Source organism: Megalobrama amblycephala, linkage group LG24 (genome assembly GCF_018812025.1).
Source record: "Megalobrama amblycephala isolate DHTTF-2021 linkage group LG24, ASM1881202v1, whole genome shotgun sequence".
Lineage (NCBI taxonomy): Eukaryota > Metazoa > Chordata > Actinopteri > Cypriniformes > Xenocyprididae > Megalobrama > Megalobrama amblycephala.
In genome coordinates this window covers 25578601-25603748 of record NC_063067.1, presented here as the reverse complement: position 1 = coordinate 25603748, position 25148 = coordinate 25578601, and the positions used below count along the sequence as shown (strand labels likewise).

Sequence of the window (25148 nt, the reverse complement as noted above, 5' to 3'; positions counted from 1 at the left end):
CGGAAATGCTGGTTCGAATGGTGCTCAGAACGGTGCAAGTAGGGGTTACATACCCAGTGAGATTTCAGTACTTTAACAACTCATTCACGTTCACGGCTGTTTGATGTCAGTTAATAGTCACATGACATGCAGGTAAAATATTTCATCTTTATTTCATTTCAAGTGTTTTATTTTCATTGTTTTTATTTTAAAATTGTTTACTTTAATTTCTTATGTTCATGATTTAATTAATTATTAGCTTTTCATCAACTCACCAACCCCCTGCAGTTCCTTCACAAACCTCAGTTTGGGAAACCCTGCTATATATGGGATACCAAAGTGTCCTCTGGGTGCAAAAAAAGTACAAGTTTAGAAGGAGCGCTTACACCTAAACAGACATTTGGATATGTCCTTCTAAACACTCGATTGGCCCCCTGTTGGGATGAAGAACATCGTCCAGAGAGTAAAGATTTATAATAATAACAGTAGGGGCATACAGAGTCCTTCACAAACATTGAGGGAGTCTCAGAAGAGAGGATATGGTAAAGTGGGTCTGTTCAGAAGGTTGCTCTTGGCAAAGACAAAATGACCCAGTTACTAAACACAGCCTGTCCAAGACTGCACAAATGAAGGACAGGCAGGCCACCTAAGTTGGCCGATATAAATGACTTATCACCACAGCACGTTCTTGAGAGATGTAGGGACGGGAACACATATTTTAAAGCTCTTTTGAGACCAGGGAATCACACCTCAAGCTTTACCTTGCATCTCATCTTTGTCACGTTGTCCAAGTGAGAACAAACAAGAGAGTTGAATAGAAAATGGCACAAGGACATTTATAAACTCTTTGCACTTTGCTGAACTCAAAGCGAGGACTTTGGCTGTCGCTTCATTTGCGGTGCATGCTGGGAGACACAGCTCTACCAAAATATCTGTCAAGCAGCGATGAGATAGGGAGATACACAGACTGCAGCGTCTCAGTCTGTCGTATAACGGCTCCAGCCAGAGAGAAATGTGTGTTTGTGAAAGAGCAGAGGCGATGGCGGTGCAGTGGTGCACGGCTGACTCACTCTCTATCTGATTATGGGGTGTGTCCACTTTGAGAATGAGTGTGATAAGCGCATCTGGCTCTAGGCTCATGGATTGATCTTGTCATGATGTGGCTATTTTCATATGTGGTTGCGTGGTATTTAAAGAACAATGACGATCAACAATAATGTGATCATTTTGAAAATGTCACTGGTCCCCTACTGCAACACGAGCTCTCATTTCTGACTGGATTCTGACTGGACTGGACTCCATTCTGTCTCCATTCAACTAGTTAGTGGGCAGTCATCACAAATTAAATCTCCAAATATCATTATTACTTTATCTGACAATAGCAAATAAATGACATTAAAACAAATTAATTTAATTTAACACATCATCAGAAAAGAAAAATCGCAAATGAAATGTTTATAGTATCTTAATTGTTTTTCTTAGACAGCAATAAGATTAAGTGGAGTGCAAATCTTGTCTCCTTGCTTGATATGATATGAGCTCTGCTATCATGCCTCTACCTACATTTTTGCAAAACTCCAAAAATGTACCTATACACACGATTTACTGCAGTTTCCAGCTGAAATGAACATAGTAAACTAGCTTGGCAGCTCACCTAATGGAGCACTGCATTTGCAATGTCGAGCGCTCGGGTATGAATCACCTGAATCATGAGTCATGATAAAAGAGCATAAAGACTTGTATACGCAAGATAAAATTTGAAGACGTGAGATGTTTAAGAAGCAATATAATTTCACAAGATCACCCTTACATATAATTGGATATAGAAAAGGTATGCATATTTGACATTGTAATGCTTATTCAAAGAGAAGACAAAGGTAGACAAGGTAATTTCAATATAAATGTAGTTTATTAATCCAAGAGATGCAACACAAGTGAATAATAATAATAATAATAATAATAATAATAATAATAATAAGTTTTATTTATATAGCGCCTTTCCAGAGCTCAAGGACGCTTTACAGTGAACAATTAACAGGGAAGAGATAATACAAGTAGACAATGATGAGAAACAATAATGGAAGTATACAGAAAAATAGAGTCAAGTACAAAATTACAAAACAGGACTTAAGAGACATAACATTCAGAGAAATAATAGTAATAATGCAGAGTAATCAATTAATCAAATCAGGGGTATAACATTCAGAAAATAGGTGAGTTTTTGAGTAATGATTTAAATTCAGAGATATTATTGACACAACAGAGTGAGCGTGGGAGAGAATTCCAGAGTTTGGGTGCAATAACACTGAATGATCTGTCCCCCATTGAAGAGAGGCGATGTCGAGGGACAACGAGAAGGCCAGAGTCAGAGGAACGTAGTGAGCGAGTTGGAGTATAGGGGACAAGCATATTACAGAGATAGGGGGAGCCAAACCATGCAAAGATTTAAAAGTGAGCAGAAGAATTTTGAATTTAATACGGTAGGCAACTGGAAGCCAGTGGAGATCATACAAAATTGGGGTGATGTGAGCAGAACGCTTGGTATGGGTGAGTATTCTAGCAGCAGAGTTTTGAATGTATTGTAATCTGGAAATGGAGCTGGCAGGTAGACCAATGAAGAGGGCATTACAGTAATCAAGGCGTGATGAGACAAATGCATGGATGACAGTTTCGGCGTCTTTGGTACTGATGAAGGGACGGAGTTGGGCAATGCGACGTAGGTGAAAGAATGCAGATTTGGTTATAGAGGAAATATGAGACTGAAAGGAAAGGGTGGAGTCAATGATTACACCTAAATTTTTAACAGTATTGGATGTTTTGATATGAGAACCATCTATTTCACAGGTGAGATTTGTAGAAAAATGGCTAGTAAGTGAGGGAGTTCCAATGAAAATAATCTCAGTTTTATCCATGTTGAGTTTTAGAAAATTTGAATTAAGCCAATTTTTTATTTCTTTAACACAAGCAGAGATTTTGTCTGTTTGGGGAGGCAGAGTAGGTGTGCAGATTGAGTATAATTGCGTAAAAATGATAGTTAAGACCGTGATGTTGTAAAATCTGACCAAGTGGTATAATGTAAATTATGAATAATAACGGCCCGAGAACGGATCCCTGGGGAACACCTCTCTTCAGGGGGACAGTCGGTGATCGAAAATCCTTAACTGAGATGTAAAATTGTCTGTCAGAGAGATAGGAAGAAAACCAGATTGAAAGGGATCGAAGAGATTATTTTCAACTAGAAAAGACTGGAGTTGGGAGGCAACAGTGCTTTCCAGTAATTTTGCTATGAAGGGTAAATTTGAAATAGGACGGTAATTAGATAGAACTGAGGGGTCGAGGCTGGGTTTCTTGAGAACAGGGGTAACTGCAGCAGTTTTGAGTGGCAGAGGAAATGAAGCAGAGGTAAGAGATGTATTGATGAAGTGAGAGATAGGTGCAGAGATGGAAGAATGGCAAAGTTTCAGAAGAGAAGTAGGAAACGTGTGCATTGCACAAACAATACTCGACAATGAATGAAAGGAAATGAGGAATTTAAATACACAATGATGATTAACTAAAATGGCCCTATCATACACCCGGCGCATTGCAGCACCATTAGTTTCAGCCCAACGCAGTTATCATTTTCACGTCCAGCACCACGTTGTTTAAATAGCAAATGCACTCACGCCAATCTGTTTGGCCATGGGCGTGCTGGTCTGAAAATGAGGTGTGTTCAGGCACATTGTTGGCGTGTTACTATTTTGAGGCAACCGAACTAGACTGTGCCATTGACCACCTAAAACCTGGTCTAAAGTCAATGGCGCAATATTTGTTTTCTTATTTAAAGAGCGCGTTAGTAATATGCGCCTATATGTGGGTGCACAATGTACACTCTGCTTATTACACCCACAGGGATGCGCAGCAGACTACAAACATGTCAAATATTAAAAATAAAAGGATTACAGTGTAAAAGATTATTATTGTGTGCATAATGATTATTATTGTGTGCTTTTCCCGTAGATGGTCTGCTCGCTTTAACCTCGCGCACGAGCAGATCCGTTTCCTCGCTAGAGAAGCGTTAATTTTTCCGCTTGTAAATTCCGCCATTTAAATAGCGAATCCGCCATGGCGCGAGCGCAACTGCCTTTTAAAGGGAATGGGAGATAAGACTCTGATTGGTTTATTGCACTTTTTCTAATTTATAAATTAGCAAAAGTGGATTCGGACACGCCCTAAGTGCACTTGCGCCTGAAGGCCCATGGCTGAATCAATGGTGGGAGGAGCCAAGGTGGAGTTAGCGGCTTGACCGCTAGCGATGGAGCAGTGAGATCTGGAGACCTGAGAAAAACTGAGGCTATGACAAGATCGGACAACACTGCAGGATCTGGAGTCCTAGACGGAGCTGCAGCGGCTAGCACTCGAGGTGGAACCAGGGTACTAGAGGACTGAGGTGACTCCGGTGCAACCGAGGACCAAGGCAGAGCCATGAGGACAACGGTCCCAGGTGGAGCCGAGGGGGTGAAGAGCCAATTTGTTTAAGAGCCGAGGTGGAGTAACGGAATCGGCAGCCTGAGGCGAAGCCAGGGGATCAGGGGAGCTGGTAACCAATAGAGGAGGACATGAGGGACTGGAGGGAACCAGTGGGGGCGCGCCGAAGAACTGACTGGCTTAGGCAGAGGAGGTGGGAGAAGGAGGCTGGGTGGGCTGCCTTGGATCAGTGGTGGTAGATCATCCTCTTCTAGCTAAACAAATTTTTCTAACTTCCACGGATGTAATCACTGGCTCACACATCTGGTCAGACTGGGCGGCAGGCTTCCTTTCCAGGACGGACGGGGCTGTTGCTCTTGCTCCATAGCAGGTATCGGCTCTGGCTTTTTGTCAGTGGCGGGTATCAGCTTAGGCACCGGGTCTGTGGGCTCTGTCTCTGCAATGGCCATGAGAGATGTCATCAACTGGGGGTAGGCGCAATGCAGACATCTGAGGATGGTCCTTCTCCATGTACCCCTTTTCATATAAGGTAAGTTCAACAGGCTGAAATAATTTGCTCCTACCCAGTACAATGATTTTAAAGTCTCATCATCAAAACGAGAGTACTGGGTGAGCTGAATAGTTCAAAATTGGAAGCCCTTCACAGGCTAGTGCGCTGAATTCTGTTGCATAATCCATAATCCTTTTGAGGTTGAGTATTCTGTAATGCTTATTCCAGGAGAAGACAAAGGTAGATGAGGTAATTCCTATATAAATGTGGTTTATTAATCCAAGAGACGAAACACAAGAGAAATGTGTGCTTGGCACAAACAATACTCGAAAATGAATGAAAGGAAACAATGGACTTTTGATGATTACACAAATGATGATTAAGTCAAAGACTATGGAAAAAAGGTGACCAAATGAAAATGAAACCAAAACTAAGGCAACACGTGACAGGCGTGCTGTCCGAGTGGAGAGCTCCAAGCTCGGAATTTGGCCCGAACCCAGAGTACTTCTCCCATCCCAGGTTGGGATAGGAAATATTTAAGAGTGAGGAGTTGGAGTGGTGGAGGGATGCTGAAAAACTGTCTTGGGATAGAGGTAGGTGGGTTATAAATATATATATCTCCTCTTGTGCTAATTAGGTTGATTAACAGAACATGCTCCTCCTGAACTTTGTTAATAAAACATCATGTAATTTTGCACAGATGTCGCCACAGGCATGTTTTTCCATTGAGCCTGGGTTGTTAATATTGCAGCTACTCTTACAGTGGTCTCGTTTGCATCTATTTTATTTATAGAATTTTGAGACAAAGTTGGTGCAACAACCACTGAGTAATAACAATTTTCTATAGACAAACTTCCATAGCAGTTTTTGGTAATCATCTGTATACTCACCATTCACTTAGTCAGATGACACCTATGTAAAACAGTTTTATAAAAATGTATAAAAGCTTTTATGATCTTATGTTTTCAATAGTTCCTAGGGTTTTCTAAGTGATTGCAAAGTTGTTCTTTGTGTTTGTTAGGGTGTTGCTATGCCCTTGCAAGGGTGTTCTGGGTGGTTGCTAGGATGTTGCTAAGTGGATGCTAATTTGTTCTTTGTGTTTGTCAGTGTGTTGTTATGACCTTGTTATGGTGTTCTGTGTGGTTGTCAGGGTGTTGTTAAGTGGTTGCTAAGGTGTTTTTTTGTGTTTGTCAGGGTGTTTCTAAGGCCTTAATAAGGTTTTCTAAATGGTTGTTAGTGTGTTACTATGTGGCTGCTATAGTGGTTGCTAGGTGATTACTTACTGGCTCAAGTCCCACCCTTAAAGGGATAGTTCACCCAAAAATGAAAATTATCCCATAATTTACTTACCTTCAAGCCATACTAGGTGTATATGACTTTCTTCTGTATGTGGGGTCAGAGTCACCAGCGGAAGCCGGAACTCGACTCTCTTGTGAACGCACACACAACCATTGCCGGAAGCCAGTGGTTATAGTTTACAAAATTTTTAAATATGGATATTTTTCTTACAAAAACACATCGCTTCACTTCAGAAGTCATTTTTTAACCCACTGGAGTCATATGGATTACTTTTATGTTGCATGGAATGCATTTTTGGAGCTTCAAAAAACCATTACAAATCTGGGAAGAGCCATGATATTATTTAATATAACTCCGATTGTGTTCAGCTGAAAGAAGAAAATCATATAAACCTAGGATGACTTGAGGATAATTTTCATATTTTGGGTTAACAATTCATTTAAGTCTGTGAAATTCTGGTCTCAAATATGTCTCAAAGGGTTTTTTTTTTTTATATACTTTTATACTTTTATAGTCCATTAGATGAAAATTGTAAGCCAGATCACTTAGAAAAATAATAGCATACTTCTCCTTAACAATGTACAATTTCAAGTATCATTCTCAAGGAGTGAAGGACTAGTAACATGCTTAAGTTTATACTAAATTAATACTAGGTATAAACAATAGTAATAGCAATGCTTGCCTTAGCAAACACCGTTAATTATGGTATGAGTAGGTAAATCCATAGTGACTGGCTTTCCTCTTTACTAAAGACATATTTTGCTTGGCTCAGTAGCAGAGCTCTTTAATGGCTCTTATGGCCACAGATGACTGTGTTGTCAGCAGCTGCAGTTGAGGCTGATTGTCTGCTATGTTAATTAGCAAGAGCGTGTGTGTTCTCTTCAAGGGAGTGCTTTGAGAAACTAACAGCTGGGCCTCTCAAAACAGAAATCACTGCCGGCATCCTATTCAGCGAGTAAAAGGAAATGCTGTAAAATGATGGATTAAAATCATCTGTTGCCATGGCTGTGGAGCAGGCAATAACAGATTATGTTTGAGAGGGGGCAGAATTCATAAGAAAGTAAAAGAGAGAGAGAGAGAGAGAGAGAGAGAGAGAGAGAGAGAGAAAGAAAGAAAGAAAGAAAGAAAGAAAGAAAGAAAGAAAGAAAGAAAGAAAACTTCACATATATTATAAAATGAAAATAAACAGCAATTGCATGAGTACATCACTCTGTCACATCCTACACTGTTGACTGCATTGTTTGCATTGATATTACAGTGTATGTTCATATATAAATATATAACAATTTGTCAAGTAACAAAAGTATTCCTTTCACTGCAAGTCAGTTCAATTAGTGGCCATCTTGGAAATGCATTCAGGCAGCTTTTTCAGTCATGTAAGTAATGTAAAGCTGTTTGCCAAATTCACATTTCAGTAATGTATCTGATGAATGGTATTTTAACTTTGTATGTAAATTTTTCTCATTCAGTTCAAAATAAATGGCCTGTCTCAGCTATTTTGTCATTTAATCTGAGCTGTATTTTTCAGGCACATCTTTATTTAATTTGTGACTCATGAAACAAACTTAGTGGCATACATAAACACTAAAAAAAATAGTAAAATATTAATACTAGATAGCTTTATACAACAGTTATAGTTCTGATTGGTTGAACAGCGTTTTCAATGTGAAAAACAATATTTTTATAAACTATACTGGCATATAATATATCAATTACATGAAAGTCCAAAAGAGAGTTCACTTAAGAGTTCTCTTCCATGACTATGTTTCTTAACACACTCAAGTATACTTTTAAAAAGTGCACTTTGTAATGTCAAATGAAAAGTTTTACTTAAAGTACATTTTAAATCATTGTTTTAATAATCTTTTGTCATGCTTTAAAGAAGCACACTTATTTTGATGTGTTGACTAACATCCTAAAGCGCATGTAAAGTACTTGATTATAATTTTCACTGTAGTGTGTTATTCAGTATTACAAGTTAATATATTTTAAATGTACTAAATTGCACATTCATCATTACAACTGACATCAAAACATAAAAGTTTCAACAGAACTGACATTAAAGTATATTTTGTAAATGTTTGTCAGTACATTCAGCAGTACACTTTTCAACCATATTTCAAAGACAATAGAAGTAATTATGAAATTACATATAAAGGTGTACTTATAAGCCAAATGTAAATGGGTCAAACAGCACTCCTAAGTTCAACTAATTGCATTTATTATAAATTTAACCTATAATACATTTTTATTTAATTGTAAATATCCAATTGTAAATATCCCACTCCCAGTGTATATGTAATGAATGTAAGTTTATAATTTCCATAAGAATTATTTTTAAAAGCACGCTAAAGTGTACTACTTTTTCATAAGGGTCCAAACACAAGATGGGACACTTTGGAACACTTCTTTGTCCTTCCTTATTGACTTAACAGTTGTATAAAAGAAACAATGTGCAATGGCCATGATAACCTGCGACCTGAGCCTACACACAAGCTGATATAGTCATAACGAGATCTTGCTTGTGGGATGTTACACAGTGTTTATAGAACTGAATACTAAAAAACTAAAATGTGGGCTGAATCAGTCAACTGTTTTGAATCAGTTTGTTTATGAATCATCCAAATTAATGATCAGTTGTCCAATTCCATATGAGAGAGAGGACATATTAGGAGAAAGTGTTTGATTATTGATTCTCTTGGCAGGAAAACTGCATGTCCAAACAATGTGACATTAAAAACTGTGCACAGTGTTCAGTTTTGGCACTATATACTGCTACTTGGAAAAGCAGCTTGTTAATGCTATGAAAACAATGATTACAGCTACAGCTGCTATAATGTAATTAAGCAACATGTATCACTACATTAAATTTCCCAACACTGGCTGTGATGCAGAGCATGGACTTCATACTGAACCCAGTATCAAGTTAGTGAGTATTTGAAGTGTTCCAGTAGCCATCTTCTGTCCAGCATTGCTCCACATATCTTACTAAATGTGGTGTAAATACCAGAGAAATTACATCACATGAATATAGCAGCACCACAAACCACACCAGTATTTTTTTGTTTGTTTTTTGTTTGTTTGTTTGTTTGTTTGTTTTAACGGCAGTATAAAGTTAAAAACCAAAGAAAGGAGTGAACATTTTTATGGTGTAATACCAATTAACATTCTGCAATCCTTTTTAACTAACAGTGACTGAATCATCACCTAGCTCAGCATACATAAGTAAAGTTACTAAAGCAAGTAGTAATTTATACATTTTCTTAGGGCTATAATTTGATATACAATCATGTCATATTCTCTATGTTGTGCACAATTATTATTATTGTCAAACGAGAAAGGAGTAATTGGAAATTGAGAAGAAAACATGAAACCGTAATACTTTTTTTTGATGGTCCACTTTAGACATACTAACTATAAGTGACTTTGTGTAACGGAAGTAGGCCAGTAAGAGCTGTGCATCTAAATCCCACTCCCCCGATCTCAAGAGGCACTCTAGCAACTGACACTAGAGACTGCGGCCTTTAGCCTCCTTGTTAGAGCGCCCGACTCTCATGCCAGCGGACAAGGGTTTGAGTCCCCATTGAGCGGGCAGTTCGAACAGAATTGGTTACATTGGTGCCGTGACCCGAGTGGGAGTGAAGTTTAGGGGGGTGAGTGTAACGGATGTAGGCCAGTAAGAGCTGTGCATGTAAACTCCACTCCCACGATCTCAAGAGGCACTCTAGTGACTGACGCTAGAGACTGCGGTCTTAAGCCTCCTTGTTAGAGCGCCTGACTCCCATGCCATTGAACAAGGGTTTAAGATCCGCTTAGAGCGGGCGGTTCGAACAGAATTGGTTACATTGGTGCCGTGACCCTGGTGGGAGTGAAGTTTAGGGGGGTGAGTGTAACGGATGTAGGCCAGTAAGAGCTGTGCATGTAAACCCCACTCCCCCGATCTCAAGAGGCACTCTAGCGACTGACGCTAGAGACTGCGGTCTTTAGCCTCCTTGTTAGAGCGCCAGACTCCCTTGCCAGCGGACAAGAGTTTGAGTCCCGCTTAGAGCGGGCGGTTCGAACAGGTTTAGGTTTAGGGGGGTGAGTGTAACGGATGTAGGCCAGTAAGAGCTGTGCATGTAAACCCCACTCCCACGATCTCAAGAGGCATTCTAGCGACTGATGCTAGAGAATGCGGTCTTTAGCCTCCTTGATAGAGCGCCCGACTCCCATGCCAGTGGACAAGGGTTTGAGTCCCGCTTAGAGCGGGCGGTTCGAACAGAATTGGTTACATTGGTGTCATGACCCAGGTGGGAGTGAGGTTTAGGGGGGTGAGTGTAACGGATGTAGGCCAGTAAGAGCTGTGCATGTAAACCCACAGGGCAGTTCGAACTCCGATCTCCCCCGATCTCAAGAGGCACTCTAGCGACTGACGCTAGAGACTGCGGTCTTTAGCCTCCTTGTTAGAGTGCCCGACTCCCATGCCAGCGGACAAGGGTTTGAGTCCTGCTTAGAGCGGGCAGCTCGAACAGAATTGGTTACATTGATGTCGTGACCCAGGTGAGAGTGAAGTTTAGGGGGGTGAGTGTCAGCTAGCAGTCATTAGAGTATTAGTAGACTGTCTGCTTAATATCTGCTTTATTTGGGTGCTCCCCAAACAGACATACTGACTACTGACTTTGCAAGTGTCATGGAGGCAAGCTAGTGAGAGCTGTGCATGTAAACTTCACTCCCCTGGCCTCAAGAGGCACACGCAACTGACACTAGTGACTTTTTGTTAAGCAAAATTAATATCTTATTAATTTTGATTGGATTTTTGGGAAAATATATCCCACATATCACTGAAGACATATAGAGTGATTGTAGGATTTTAAAAGACTACTGGCATCAGTATTTAGGCCTCAGTGATGATGGTTTTCAGTGACCCAAATCTGCATCAGACAGTGCAAGACAAGCAGCCAAGTCAGGTCAAGGCACCTTTATTTCTACAGTGCTTTATACAATACAGATTGTTTCAAAGCAGCTTTACAGGGATAAACAGAAAAATAATGATTCAATGATGCAATCAGAATTCAATTCTGCTGTAGAGCAGCTCTAAAAAACACTAATGTAAATTATTCAACTTATTTAGCAAAAACAAACAAACAAACAAAAAAATAACAATTGTTAACATTATCTATTTTCCTAAGGATAGACATAATTATTTTCTATTGCATATGCTTATATGTTACTTGAACCATATCTGAGTCAGATTTCATATGATTTACTCTGAATGTAAATTCAGTGACTGCATGACATTTAAAAACAAGTACAAAAGATTGAATTCAGCCATGCAGTTTGGCTGCTTTTTTATGGGTTGCAACTCAGATAATTAAAAAAAAAAAGCACTTCAGATAACAGTCCTTAGGCAAAACACATGGCTATTTCATCTCACCAAATGCTCATATAAAACCTTCATCGCTTTAACAAAGAGGTTTGTTGTATTATGTTATCTGACCTTTTAAATGTGCTTGCATGTTAATCTTATAAATATCTGTTCAATGTGAAATGTCATAATGCTCCAAGAGAATTGAAGCTGCTAAACATTGTTGTCAACCTTGTCATGCTTTCAAAATGAGAGTACTTTTATCCTGAAGAATCTTGCACCACAGACCTGAACCTGTTTTAAAACACAGTACAGCACAGCAGTGCATGAGGTAGCTTCATTTAGCGGGTTAATAAGACCTCGGATTCATCTATATTTAGTTGAGCCAGTGGAAACCATCCTAAAAAGCCCTGTGGCTGTCCCATTGCTCTTCTCTCAGCACAACGCGATTGGCACTTTTTTATAGCACCATGGCCTGAATAACGAGATGAATTTAGAAAATCAAGACTGCTGCATTGCTTGGATGTTACATGTTCTTTACATGCCTGTGTTTTGTTGCTGACAAATGCAACTACACATACTTGTTTGCTTGTAACAATTTAAAGAGTGTTTAGAGTGCCCTTTTATCAGTGTAAGTGTTAAAACACTGGATATTTCCTCCCTTTTAAATAAAGTGTGCAGGCACAATGATAACATGGTCTTCAATCATGCAAATCAAATCAATAGGGAAACAGCTGCACATAACAGCATCCTTCCTGCACAATTAGGCATCTATAAGCTGACCTGAGGTTATGTGCTGGTGTTTTATGTCTTCATTAGAGCTCTTTCCACCCCCAAACACTGCCTGCAAGTTGTATGCCTGGATGCTCGCACGAAAGTTTATATATATATATATATATATATATATATATATATATATATATATATATATATATATATATAGCTTTTATTATTATACATGCTCATTGCTTAGTAAAACCTCTAACCCTAAATATTCATCTTCCAGTGTAACTTGTCCTGTACTGGTTGTGCTATGATTGATGATGCTTTATACCTTACTGAATATTCTGGGTTAAAGGGTTAGTTCACCCAAAAATGAAAATTCTGTCATTAATTACTCACCCTCATGTCGTTCCAAACCTGTAAGACTTTTGTTTATCTTCAGGAACACAAATTAAGATCTTTTTGATGAAATCTGGGAGCTTTCTGTCTCTCCATAGACAGCTACCCAACTGACACTTTGACCCTTCAAAAAGTTTAGTCCACATTTTCTGAAGAGACTCAATCGCTTTATATGAAGAACAGATTTAATTCAGGCTTTTATTCACATACAAACATTGATTGAAGAAGCTCAAACTAACCTGCATGGCGTGCGAGCACAAACCTCACAAACCTGGTTCTTATGGAAGCTCAAACGTGCTGCGTAACACACGGAGAATGAACCTCATTGGTTCTTGTGGAAGCTCAAACGTGCTGCATAACACGAGAATGAACCTCATTGGTTATCGCAGAAGCTAAAACGTGCTGCATAACACACGATAATGAACCTCATTGGTACTTGCGGAAGCTCAAACGTGTTGCGTAACACAAGAATTACCCTCATTGGTTCTTGTGCAAGCTCAAACATGCTGCGTAACACGAGAATGAACCTCATTGGTTCTTGAGGAAGCTCAAAGGTGCTGTGTAACAAGGAGAATGAACCTCATTGGTTCTTGAGGAGGTTCAAACGTGCTGCGTAACAGGAGAATGAACCTCATTGGTTCTTGAGGAAGCTCAAACGTGCTGCATAACACGAGAATGAACCTCACTGGTTCTTGCAGAAGCTCAAAACGTGTTGCGTAACACAAGAATGAACCTCATTGGTTATTACAGAAGCTAAAACGTGCTGCATAACACACGACAATGAACCTCATTGGTTCTTGTGCAAGCTCAAACATGCTGCGTAACACGAAAATGAACCTCATTGGTTCTTGAGGAAGCTCAAACGTGCTGCGTAACACGAGGAATGAACCTTATTGGTTCTTGAGGAAGCTCAAACGTGCTGCATAACACGAGAATAAACCTAATTGGTTCTTGTGCAAGCTCAAACATGCTGCGTAACACAAGAATGAACCTCACTGGTTCTTGTGCAAGCTCAAACATGCTGCGTAACACGAGAATGAACCTCACTGGTTCTTGTGCAAGCTCAAACATGCTGCGTAACACGAGAATGAACCTCACTGGTTCTTGAGGAAGCTCAAACGTGCTGCGTAACACGAGAATGAACCTCACTGGTTCTTGCAGAAGCTCAAAACGTGTTGCGTAACACAAGAATGAACCTCATTGGTTCTTGCAGAAGCTCAAAACGTGTTGCGTAACACAAGAATGAACCTCACTGGTTCTTGTGCAAGCTCAAATGTGCTGCGTAACACGAGGATGAACCTCATTGGTTCTTGAGGAAGCTCAAACGTGCTGCGAAACACGAGAATGAACCTTATTGGTTCTTGAGGAAGGTCAAACGTGCTGCGTAACATGAGAATGAACCTCACTGGTTCTTGAGGAAGCTCATACGTGCTGCGTAACATGAGAATGAACTTTAATGTTTCTTGTAGAAGCTCAAACATGCTGCGTAATACGAGAATGGACCTCATTGGTTCTCGTATGTCACGCAATCATGCATGAGCTTTCCGTTTACCACAACTTGATGTGTATACTGATGAATGTTTATATGTGAATAAAAGCCTAAATTAAATCTGTTCATAATATAAAGCGATAGTCTCTTCAGAAAATTTGGACTACTGCTCAATTCTTGTGGATTAGTTTTTTTACGATCTCTTTATGAGCTTCTTGAAGTGTCAAAGTGGTAGTTGCGTAGCTGTCAATGGAGGGACATGAAGCTCTCAGATTTAATCAAAAATATCTTCATTTGTGTTCTGAAGATGAACAAAAGTCTTACAGGTTTGGAACGATATGAGGGTGAGTAATTAATAACAGAATTTTCTTTTTGGGTGAACTAACACTTTAAATGTCAATCGACAGCATTTATGACTGCAGTGTTTTCACTGGTCTATCCTTTTCTTTAAAAAGCAAAACTCTGGGTTGCAGTAGGGCAGTTACCAATGGAAGTAAATGAGACCTATCCAAAAAAAAAAAAAAAAAAAAAAAAAAACAGCTATATTTGACAGTCTGTCAAATGGTCGCTCACTAACCTGAAATATGGAATGTTAAATCCACTTTTACAACATGACAAGTAACAGCATAAACAGTTTTACTGCTCCAGTAACAAAAGAATAAGCTTTTATAAAATTATAAGCTTTACATTTCTAATTTTATTTTATTTTTATTTTATGCAGGTTCGGTTGAGCTTCTGTTTATGTTCGCTGATCAATGTTTATGTGAGTAAAAGCCTAAATTCAATCTGTTCATCGTATAAAGCAATCGAGTCTCTTCAGAAAATTATGTACAACCATAAGATGTAAACAATATACATGTGAACATGATTTTAATTTCAAATGATTGCTTTGCAAACCTGAAATATGGAACGTTATATCCAATTTTACACCATGACAAGAAACAGCATAAACAATATCTCTATGATCTTCACTCTCCTCTTAGAGCATTTAGGACAATTCGTGTGACCTACTTCTGTTGAAAGTTTCTCGTTGACGTTACAAATTGAAGGGTGATCATGGACCATAATGCAGACAAAAATCCTTTACATTGATGCAGGGACTAGAACCATATCTACAGATCAGTATATGATAGAGATAGAACTCTTTTTGACTTAGACCTGTTGGAAATGTCCTAAAAACCACCTAGAACACCCAACTGGATGCATGTGTTTGCGCTTCTATGTATGTAAACGCATCCATAAGCATGTCATTTTGCCTGGCAAATGCGTCAAGAATGACGTGTGAATATGGAGTTTGAAAAGAACCCCAAGGACAAACTGCACATAAACAAAAGACTCTCTGAAGGAGTAGGAGGACAGAGCAATATAACTGGAGAGCACTTTGAAGAACCCAATTCAATTACCTAACCATTACAAGAGCACTAATGAAGTCTTTTCAGATCTGCAGCTACTCACAGCAGATAACGGAAATGACTCGAGACCCCGTACTCTCACCTCAAACAAGGGTGGATGGCAAAATGCAGTTGTGTGTGTAAGGACACGTTGCTTGACATGATGTTCATGTCAGGTATGATAAACATCACAAGAATGAGAATGAGTCAAAGACTGAAGTTAAACATTTGAGCAAATGTTTAAGGCTTATAAATGACCCAACAGAAGTAGATATGACCCAACAGAAAAGCCAATAGCCACAATGACATATTGACATGAGACAATTTTCATTTTGGTTACTGAAAGTAATTAGACAAAAACATTGTCTGTTCTTTCAGTTTGACGTGCAAAGGATAAAATGAATGAAAATGCTCAAACATTTTAAATTAATTCACAATCTATTATATAAATAAGTTATTGGCTCACATGGACTTTCAAAACGCTGCAGATTCACATCAATGTTATTTTCCATTACCTGCAGCTTTGAGTGCACAGGACAAAAATTACTTCATATGCGCCTGTAAAGGTTTTGATGTCATCCTTGGGCCTTGGACTTTAAATGTAAATATGTTTTGTTGTATAAAATAAAAAACCCAGCCAAATAGCCAGACTACAGACAGCAGGCAGAAAGAGAGCTGCTTTTCTTCTAAATGTCCAGGGTAATGTGCTCTACTGTTGAATCATTTTGTGTGTTAAAAGGAACAATCCCTGAGTGCTCCGAGAAGTGTGCGGATTCTGGGAAACAGTCCAGTGAGTGAGAGAAAGACATAGAATTAAACAAATAAAGACTGTTTCTCCGTCTCCGTCATACTAACACATTTGGACCCGTGGGAGGTTCACCTATAACACATCCAATCTGATAGATAGCAGAGGTGTAAAGTATTTGAGTAAAAGTAATTAATTACTGCACTTGAGTATCGTTTTGGCTACTCTGTTTTACTGGAGTATCAAAGATAGTAGCAACTTTTACTCTTTACTTGACTACATTTTTGAATAAGTATAGCTACTCTTTATTCCACTACATTTGTAATGAGCAATTACTCATTACATTTTGCATGGTACCTAACTTTTTCTGCAGCAGTTTATTTCTGCTACAAAAGAAGCACTCAAGTATTACATCTTGTTACTCACTGAAACTTGTCAACAAGGCTACTTTATGTGAATGCGAGTGCATTAGCAAGTAGTTGTGAATCGCTAGTATGTGTTTTGTATATGAGAACATGACATGACTGCAGTCACCGATGAGACCGAAACAGGCACATCCAGTGCAAGAAGGCTTTGACTTTTTAATTGTATTTAACATTATTTTATTTATTTGTTATATTGAAGAGAGCTTTTGAAGGATATTGATTTACTTATGCTCTTTTTGAGCACTTGAGCTTAACTGAGACTGTCTATAGACGTTTAAGAGGCTGTAGTGAAGACCTTGATTTATTGCAATTTTGAGGTATTCGGTTTTATTTTCACTATAGAAAATAAATTTGATTGCTCTTCTTACAAATCAACTGTTTCTTGTTTCACTGGCATGTTTTTTTGGTGTCAAGGACTAGTGAATCTTTGAGCCTATATTTAGTATAAGTAAAATACTTAAGTACTGTTAAAATCAGATATTCTAAGACTTTTATTCAAGTTGTTTTGGAATTGGTGACTTCTAACTTGTAAAGGAGTCATTTTCACTGTAAGGGATAGATAGATAGATTTTTTGGTCCCACTTTATATTAAATGGCCTTAACTACTATGCACTTACATTTAAAATAATCATTTGATACAATGCACTTATTGTGTACATACATGTTTTTACATTGTACTTATATTTTAAAAACACCTGCATGTAATTAGATCTGTAATACATTTCTGTAATTACATTTATAATTACACTGTTGACCCAACCCTTACACCTTACCTCAACCCTTAAACCTACCCATACCGCCAAAGCTTTCCCTAACCTTACCCGTATCCCACCTCAATAGCAGCAAATGTGTTTTGCAATTCAATGTGAACCCATTAAGTACATTGTACTTATTTTTTGATGTAAGTACATAGTAGTTAAAGCCACTTAATATAAAGTGGGACCGATTTTTTTAAAATACCAAGTGCCAAGTTCATATCATGACTCATGAAATCATGATTAAACAGGTTAACGGGATACTCCACCAACATATGTGATGAATCATTTACTCACTCTCACCCCAAAACTGTATTTACTTTCTTTTGTGGAACATGAAGATATTTGAAAAATTACTGTTTTTCATTTATCTATTTATTTTATTTTTTTAGGATCTTCTTTTGAGTTTCTGCAGAAGAAAGAAATACGTAAGTAATAAGGTACAAGAGGCTGTGCTGTATCGAGAATAAGTCATGGCTGAAGGGCGTTGTTAGGCACATCGCGAAGTGGTGACTTATTCACGATACAGCACCAGCCTTGAGTACCTTATTGCTTTTTTAAAATGGTTACCACACAATACAAATATGAAAGACAAAAAATACGTATCAATGAAAATTTCATGAAGTAAAATAACTAAAAGCCTTCCTTCTGCCAGAAAAAAAATCGTCCCTGACCGTGAACAGCAACAGAAGATACATTATTATGCCATTAGATGGCGGCAAAGGCTATCTTTATGAGTGCGTCAGTCAGTAGCGAAGACTTTTACATTGAAAAGACTGAATTGTTGTGAACATGGAAAAAGACGCAACTGACAAATGTTTTGACTACCGACTGTCAGTCACGGGAAAACCCCTTAACTGTTAAAAGGACAAGATATTGCAGCGGACATTTAAACATATTTTTTATTATGAACATAGGACTGACCTGAAGGAAAATGCTAAATCTTCAAACGTTCAATCAATCTCTTTCTCACAATACTCTTCTACATAATGCAGTAAGCTTCAATGAACAATATCAATTGAGAACAAACAGTTTACGTTGCTAAGAGTGGTTGCTAAGGGTGTTGTGTGGTGATACACAGAGCCGTTGGGTGAAGTGGTCATAGCCATGTTTTATTGTGAATAAAACCAAAGTATAGTCTTTGATTAAACACAGCTATTGACCAATCAGAATCAAAGGACAGGACCTAACCGTTTTATAAATGTATTTATGAAATGATAGATATCCTTTAAGTTGTGGACCATCAAGCCTACTCAAGTTGTAAAAAACATTATCGTATTACTTTTTACTTGATGATTACAGCACTTAAATCTAAATATTTATTGAAAACATTTTTCAAAAATGCTCTCAAACAATATGAATTAATGATTTCACAAAAGTTCTCAAACATATTTTATTTCATGTTGCATTTTAAATATTATGACTTTTCAATCATGAATAATTTGGAGTTTTCTTGAAGATATTCCATTTGACTACTTCAATTAACCTTGTCTTTATTAAAGGTCATAATATTAATATTTAAAAGAATCTACATTTAAAATGTGTCTTTGAAATTCCTTCATTCCAGTCAGTGGCTTTTTTACTTGATAGAGCCTGACAAAATATGAGCACCACCTCATTGACAAAAGATATGTTTATTTGTTCATTTTTTCCTGTATATATTTTCTGCCTTTTTTGGATACGCATACAGTATTGAATGTGTTGATACCCATAGGGGATCCCTGAGTTAAATCATGGGCTCGGGTGAGAAGTTTATAGGGTGAATCTTCCGGTTTCAGAACTATGGACAGCTCCGAAATATTTTCCTGGCTTTTAATCTCAGGTCACGCACATTACCAACACACTTTGTGGGGGGAATATTGACTGATATTCTCGTGCCTTGTGACGTCAAAATCAATATCAAGGTGTGAACGAGCAATAAAATATAACATATTTATGGATCTGCGACTAATCCATTGCTGTGTTATGCAAAGACGAAGTCCCTGCTGCGCTCCAAATGTCAATCACAGTGACGTTGGCGCGTGTCCTTTCATTTTCATGAAGGTGGGGGAACATGCTCTCAATGACATTCTGAATGTAAGTCCATTGTGTGCATGCTAAGCACATCAGACACAACCAATACAGCATTATTGATAACATTCAAACAATATTTTCGTATGAAGAGTGCGAAATTATGGGGAGTGATCTGACTCAGCTGATTAAATCTTGAACACACCAAAGGAGGTCAAAACAATCCACTGAAGGGTCCTGAAATCATATAGTCGTTTTAACGGGCTTGTTTCAGTATAATAACCACAAAAGTTGGTAACCTCTGCAACAAGCTGCTCGTTTGTTTTCCATTAGGATCTGTATCGGAGAGCACATTAACAAAGCTGTCATATTTATCACTTCGTTATAGATTTAGATTTCGAGGGCGCCAAAACTGTTGCGCGAGATGAACTTCAACAGATTGAATTGCTTTATAATACAATTCAAATTCTGCGCAGCATAGACTGATTGCTCAGCTGAGTCAGACACTAACCTCAGTATGATGAACTATTCATTCATGTGCTCCTACATATGAGCATTGCAATTATTCTAACAAATGTCAGTGAGGGTTTTCATTTTAGGTAACCTAACGTTTGCACTTGTCGCTGATGCGCGTTCCCACACCCCCTCCCCTAAACTGTGGGCATCGGTGACGCGCGTCTGGGGTTCATGTTTATGTCTGTCAGGTTTCCGATTGGGCGCCGTGTAGATGTGTGATGAGCATCCGCGCGCCGTGGGCGGGAGCAGTCATGTTTATAACCCACAGTACGCGCGCCGTGGGCGGGAAGACCGGATTGAGAAAGTAGCGATTTGAGAGTGAGGACGCGCGGCAGCGGCGGGCGGCTGTGGCTGACAGGAGCTTGTGGAGGAGGCGCGGCTTCCACTGCCCCTCCACCTAAGCAGCTGTATGGACGACCACCTTAGCCTCCTCCACTCGCCTCCGCCTTCCTTAAGCAAGCACCGGGGCAACAACCTCGTGAACCACGGATACACCGAAAACGAGCAAGACACCATGACAATTGTTGCTTGCGACAACATGCTGGAGGAGTCGGCGGCGCTGCCCGGGCACCACTCGCTGGAGCGCTACGAGCCAGACCACGAGTGTTGCGAGAGAGTTGTCATCAATATCTCGGGCTTGCGATTCGAGACACAGCTCAAAACCCTGTCCCAGTTCCCCGAGACTTTACTCGGCGACCCCAAGAAGAGAATGCGCTACTTTGACCCCCTCAGAAACGAGTATTTCTTTGACAGGAATCGCCCGAGCTTCGATGCCATTTTGTATTACTACCAGTCAGGGGGGCGTATACGGAGACCCGTGAACGTTCCTATTGACATTTTCTCCGAAGAGATACGCTTCTATGAGCTCGGGGAGGAGGCTATGGAGAAATTCCGAGAGGATGAGGGCTTTATAAAGGAGGAAGAGCGTCCTTTGCCCACCAATGAATTCCAGCGACAGGTGTGGCTGCTGTTTGAGTACCCGGAGAGCTCGGGTCCGGCCAGGGGCATTGCGATCGTCTCGGTGCTGGTCATTTTGATATCGATCGTTATCTTTTGTCTGGAAACATTACCCGAGTTTCGGGACGACAAAGACCCGACGACGGTCGCCCCGCTTATGAACGGAACTCTCCCGTACTTCACAAGTCCCTTCTCGGACCCGTTCTTTGTGGTTGAGACTCTTTGCATCATCTGGTTCTCTTTTGAACTGCTCGTCAGGTTCTTCGCGTGCCCGAGCAAAGCCACGTTCTCCAAGAACATCATGAACATTATTGACATTGTGGCCATCATACCCTATTTCATCACTTTGGGGACAGAACTCGCGGAACGGCAAGGCAACGGCCAGCAGGCGATGTCCTTGGCCATTCTCCGGGTCATCAGACTAGTCCGCGTGTTCCGGATATTCAAACTCTCGCGGCATTCTAAAGGACTCCAGATTCTGGGGCAAACGCTCAAAGCCAGCATGCGCGAGTTGGGCTTGTTGATATTCTTTCTCTTCATCGGTGTTATCTTATTCTCGAGCGCCGTCTACTTCGCCGAGGCGGACGATCCCGACTCGGGCTTCAACAGCATCCCTGATGCTTTCTGGTGGGCGGTGGTAACCATGACGACCGTTGGATACGGCGACATGCACCCAGTCACCATAGGGGGCAAAATCGTCGGCTCACTGTGCGCGATCGCGGGCGTGTTAACTATCGCTTTGCCAGTGCCAGTCATCGTGTCCAATTTCAACTACTTTTACCACAGAGAGACTGAGGGAGAGGAGCAGGCGCAGTACCTCCACATCGGCAGCTGTCAGCCTTTGTCCTCCTCCGAGGAGCTGAAGAAGACGCGCAGCACGTCGTCGCTCAGCAAGTCGGAGTACATGGTCATTGAGGAGGGCATCAACAGCGCGTTCAAGCAGCCCAACTTTCCCGCTCAGAACAACCAAAACTGTGTAAACATTAAAAAGATGTTCACAGACGTCTAGGCGTCTAGACGCGCGTGTCAGTGCAAGTCTGCGCAATGGCAACGCTGTAGGTTAATGTCATGACAGTCAAGCGCTGAGTGTGTCGCCCTCCATTTCCACGACGCAGAGGTTTAACGCACCAGTCCCATGCACCTGTTTGATTGAACCATTTTACTGTGAGGAGAAAGCCCTCATCGGCTTTCAATCTATTTGCTGTCTTTAGGGTACGTTCATTCATATAGGCAACATGTGTGTCTTCAGTATGGCAAGCCAATTTAACATTTATTCCTTAAACTAACTAGTATTTGTTTTTATTTTAGTAGCGTACATTTTTTTATTACTAATCAGTTTTTTATTTTCTCACATGTTGCTGGTAGTCAATCCGACACCCCGGCACATTTGTTTTCCACTTCGAGCACTCAATAGTAGGCTACTATTTTTCAGATACTAGTTACTTATATTCCCTCATATCCAAGCTGTGAAAATATTTGCTATTGAATTATGTCAGATATATATTATACAATTAACTTCTGACTAGCATGTACTAGTAACATTTTTAAACATACTTTATAAAGAGTAGCCATTCTGACAAGTTAAAGATGCAATTTTACCTAGTGATATGCTGTAAATTATATCTAAATAATTATTGGGATAGATATCAGTGCCTCATAAATAAGTATTAGCATCTAATAAATAAGTACTAGAAAGTGCCAGCAACAATTAGAATACATCATTGGAAGTGAATATTTAATCAATTATCTTCCGGAAACAATCAAGTTGTTGCTGTTACTTCTGGAACTAGTAGCAAAATAATAAATACTAGTATTTAATGAATAGTTTACTGGCAAGTCACTAATTATTAGTAATAAAAATGTATTAAAAAAAAAAAAAACTAGTTTAGGGAAAAATGTTGAAACGGCTTGCCACAAAAGCAGTATATCGTCGATGACAAGTTATTAGCTATTCTATTCAAATGCACTCGTTGCATCGCGTAGTCTACTTTGACATTACATCGCTGGAAACTTAGTACCAGAATAAGGAGGGAAGCGCTTATTATAATGAAAGAAGGTAGCCTATTTAAAGGTATTGTGTATTTTCTTACATTATGGACAAGTGTTGTTCAGATAACATATCACTTGTTGGAATAAGTGTCTTAAAATGACTTTTTTTGTGTGCTTCTGTTGTGTGTTGTCTCGTCAAGAGCCCGTTCCATATCAACCAGTGAAAGATGCTAAATGTGAACTTTTTCTCCATTTGTGGTATGATTCGTGCAGATCTTATAATTCAGATCTAAATTGTTATCATTCAAGCACAGATTATTTCTAATGTGTACCGACCACTGAAGTTCAAGACAAGAGGGAGGGGAAAGATCAGAGACTGAAAGCGCTTTCGACTGGATACTTCTAATCACGTTGGAGTGATGCAGTCTCCATAGCGACGATAGGTTCCTCGGTAACCCGCTATTGTTGCCATGGCATCTTTTTTTTTTTTTTTTTTTTTTTTTTTTTAGTAATCTGCCAGAATGTTTTGAAGTATGATTCGCTATCTTGCTGGATTTTGTAAACTGGTGAAAATGGATTTTCTCATCTAAAGAGAGGGCCACAACAACAACACGATCAATAGTAATTGTACTGGAGTATCTTCAAAAGACCCCAACTATTAAGCCACACTCTGGGATAATAAAGTGCAATACACGTGAAAGTTTCATCACTGAATTGTTATAGACAAAACACTGTCCAACAGACAGACCGAAGTAAAAAATGAATGTGTGAAGCAGAGCGCCTGCGATACACTGATCATTCACAAGAGGCTGCTGTATCTACGCCAAACGAGTCTCCTGCCATCTCTGTTCTCCCGTAGGATGGACATCTCGCCTGTCTTAAGAAACAGGTGAATCCTATATTCATTATTCATATTAATTAACAACAATTTGCTTTTCATAATTCAAAGGCTAAAGAGTTATACTTTTATGTTGGTTTGCTCCTGCATGCACGAGTTTAGTTTTGTCTTCAATTTCTCGAATCATTTCATTTCTGCACAAGCACTGATTGGTTTCATTTTAAAAATAAGACAAAAAGATACGAAATGCAAAGCTGGTGAGGCCATAAGTTAAGGTATGGCATTAAATACTGTTTTATCCAAATGTGGTCAATAACAGTGAATCCTGCCCCACCTAAACTCACCTTGAGTTGACATTGATTTGAGAAGTGTGTGTGTGTGTCACGACTATCGCAGTGCTGCCACCTCGTGGCTCAGAATATTACAGAGGCCTTAACCTCCTGAGACCCAAGCTTAGACTTCCCACTTTGTCCACTGTAGAGGACATTATATTTTAGCAAATTTCTCTGAACACTGTATGTGTCGCAGTGGTAAAGTCCTGTAAAGAGAAGATTCAGGGCTTTTCAGAGATACTGAATGTTTGGAGGTTTCACCATGGCAACTCTCTCTCTCCTTGGTCTTTAAAATGACTGACATTGATTGAATGACTACATTTAGCACTCTTGTGGAAATATGATAATATTTTTTAATTATCAATTTAAATTTGGCTAATTTTCAAATTGTTTGTCATAAATCAACATCTCTGGAAATTGTAATGGGGTTTCAAATCAGAACATGACTTTCTGTTATGAGACACGCATCAGTTTCATACATGTCCACTGTAGAGGACACCAGGACTGAAATCATGCTTATCAGGCATTTTGGGAGTCACAAGTGAATAGAGAAAGAAATTATATATCGATATTCCTAAGAAATATTAGATATTCTTATGAAAATGTTACCAAATTATTACGCTTTTTTTCATACATGTTGCCCCAAGAAAACATGAATATGTAAATTAGATACAATGTATAGATGAATCGTATATAGAATGGGACTAGGGCTGGGCGATATATCGCATGCGATTGTCACGCGCATTTTGTCAGTATAAAGCCGGTTCCCTGATTACCGCTAAATCGCCATCACCTGCTTTCAAATGGAGCGGCAATTAATAGACAGAGCCGTAGATCACTGAAAAGCCACGCAATATCGCGTTCATTATCGAAGGCGATTCATCTATATATATATATATATATATATATATATATATATATACATACACACACAGAGACTTTTGTTAGATGCAATTAATCAAGATTAATCGATTTGACAGCACTATATTTTTTTATTCTG

At 39.3% G+C, this 25148-nt stretch overlaps 1 protein-coding gene across 1 annotated transcript; it reads left to right on the top strand.

The window, feature by feature from the left end:
• Nucleotides 1-18469: 18469 nt before the first annotated feature.
• LOC125260472 (potassium voltage-gated channel subfamily A member 3) lies at nt 18470-22854 on the top strand. Its single transcript, XM_048178854.1, has one exon. It carries the CDS (start codon nt 20442-20444, stop codon nt 21996-21998), a length of 1557 nt encoding a protein of 518 aa, XP_048034811.1. The 5' UTR covers nt 18470-20441; the 3' UTR covers nt 21999-22854.
• The last annotated feature ends 2294 nt before the right edge of the window (nt 22855-25148 follow it).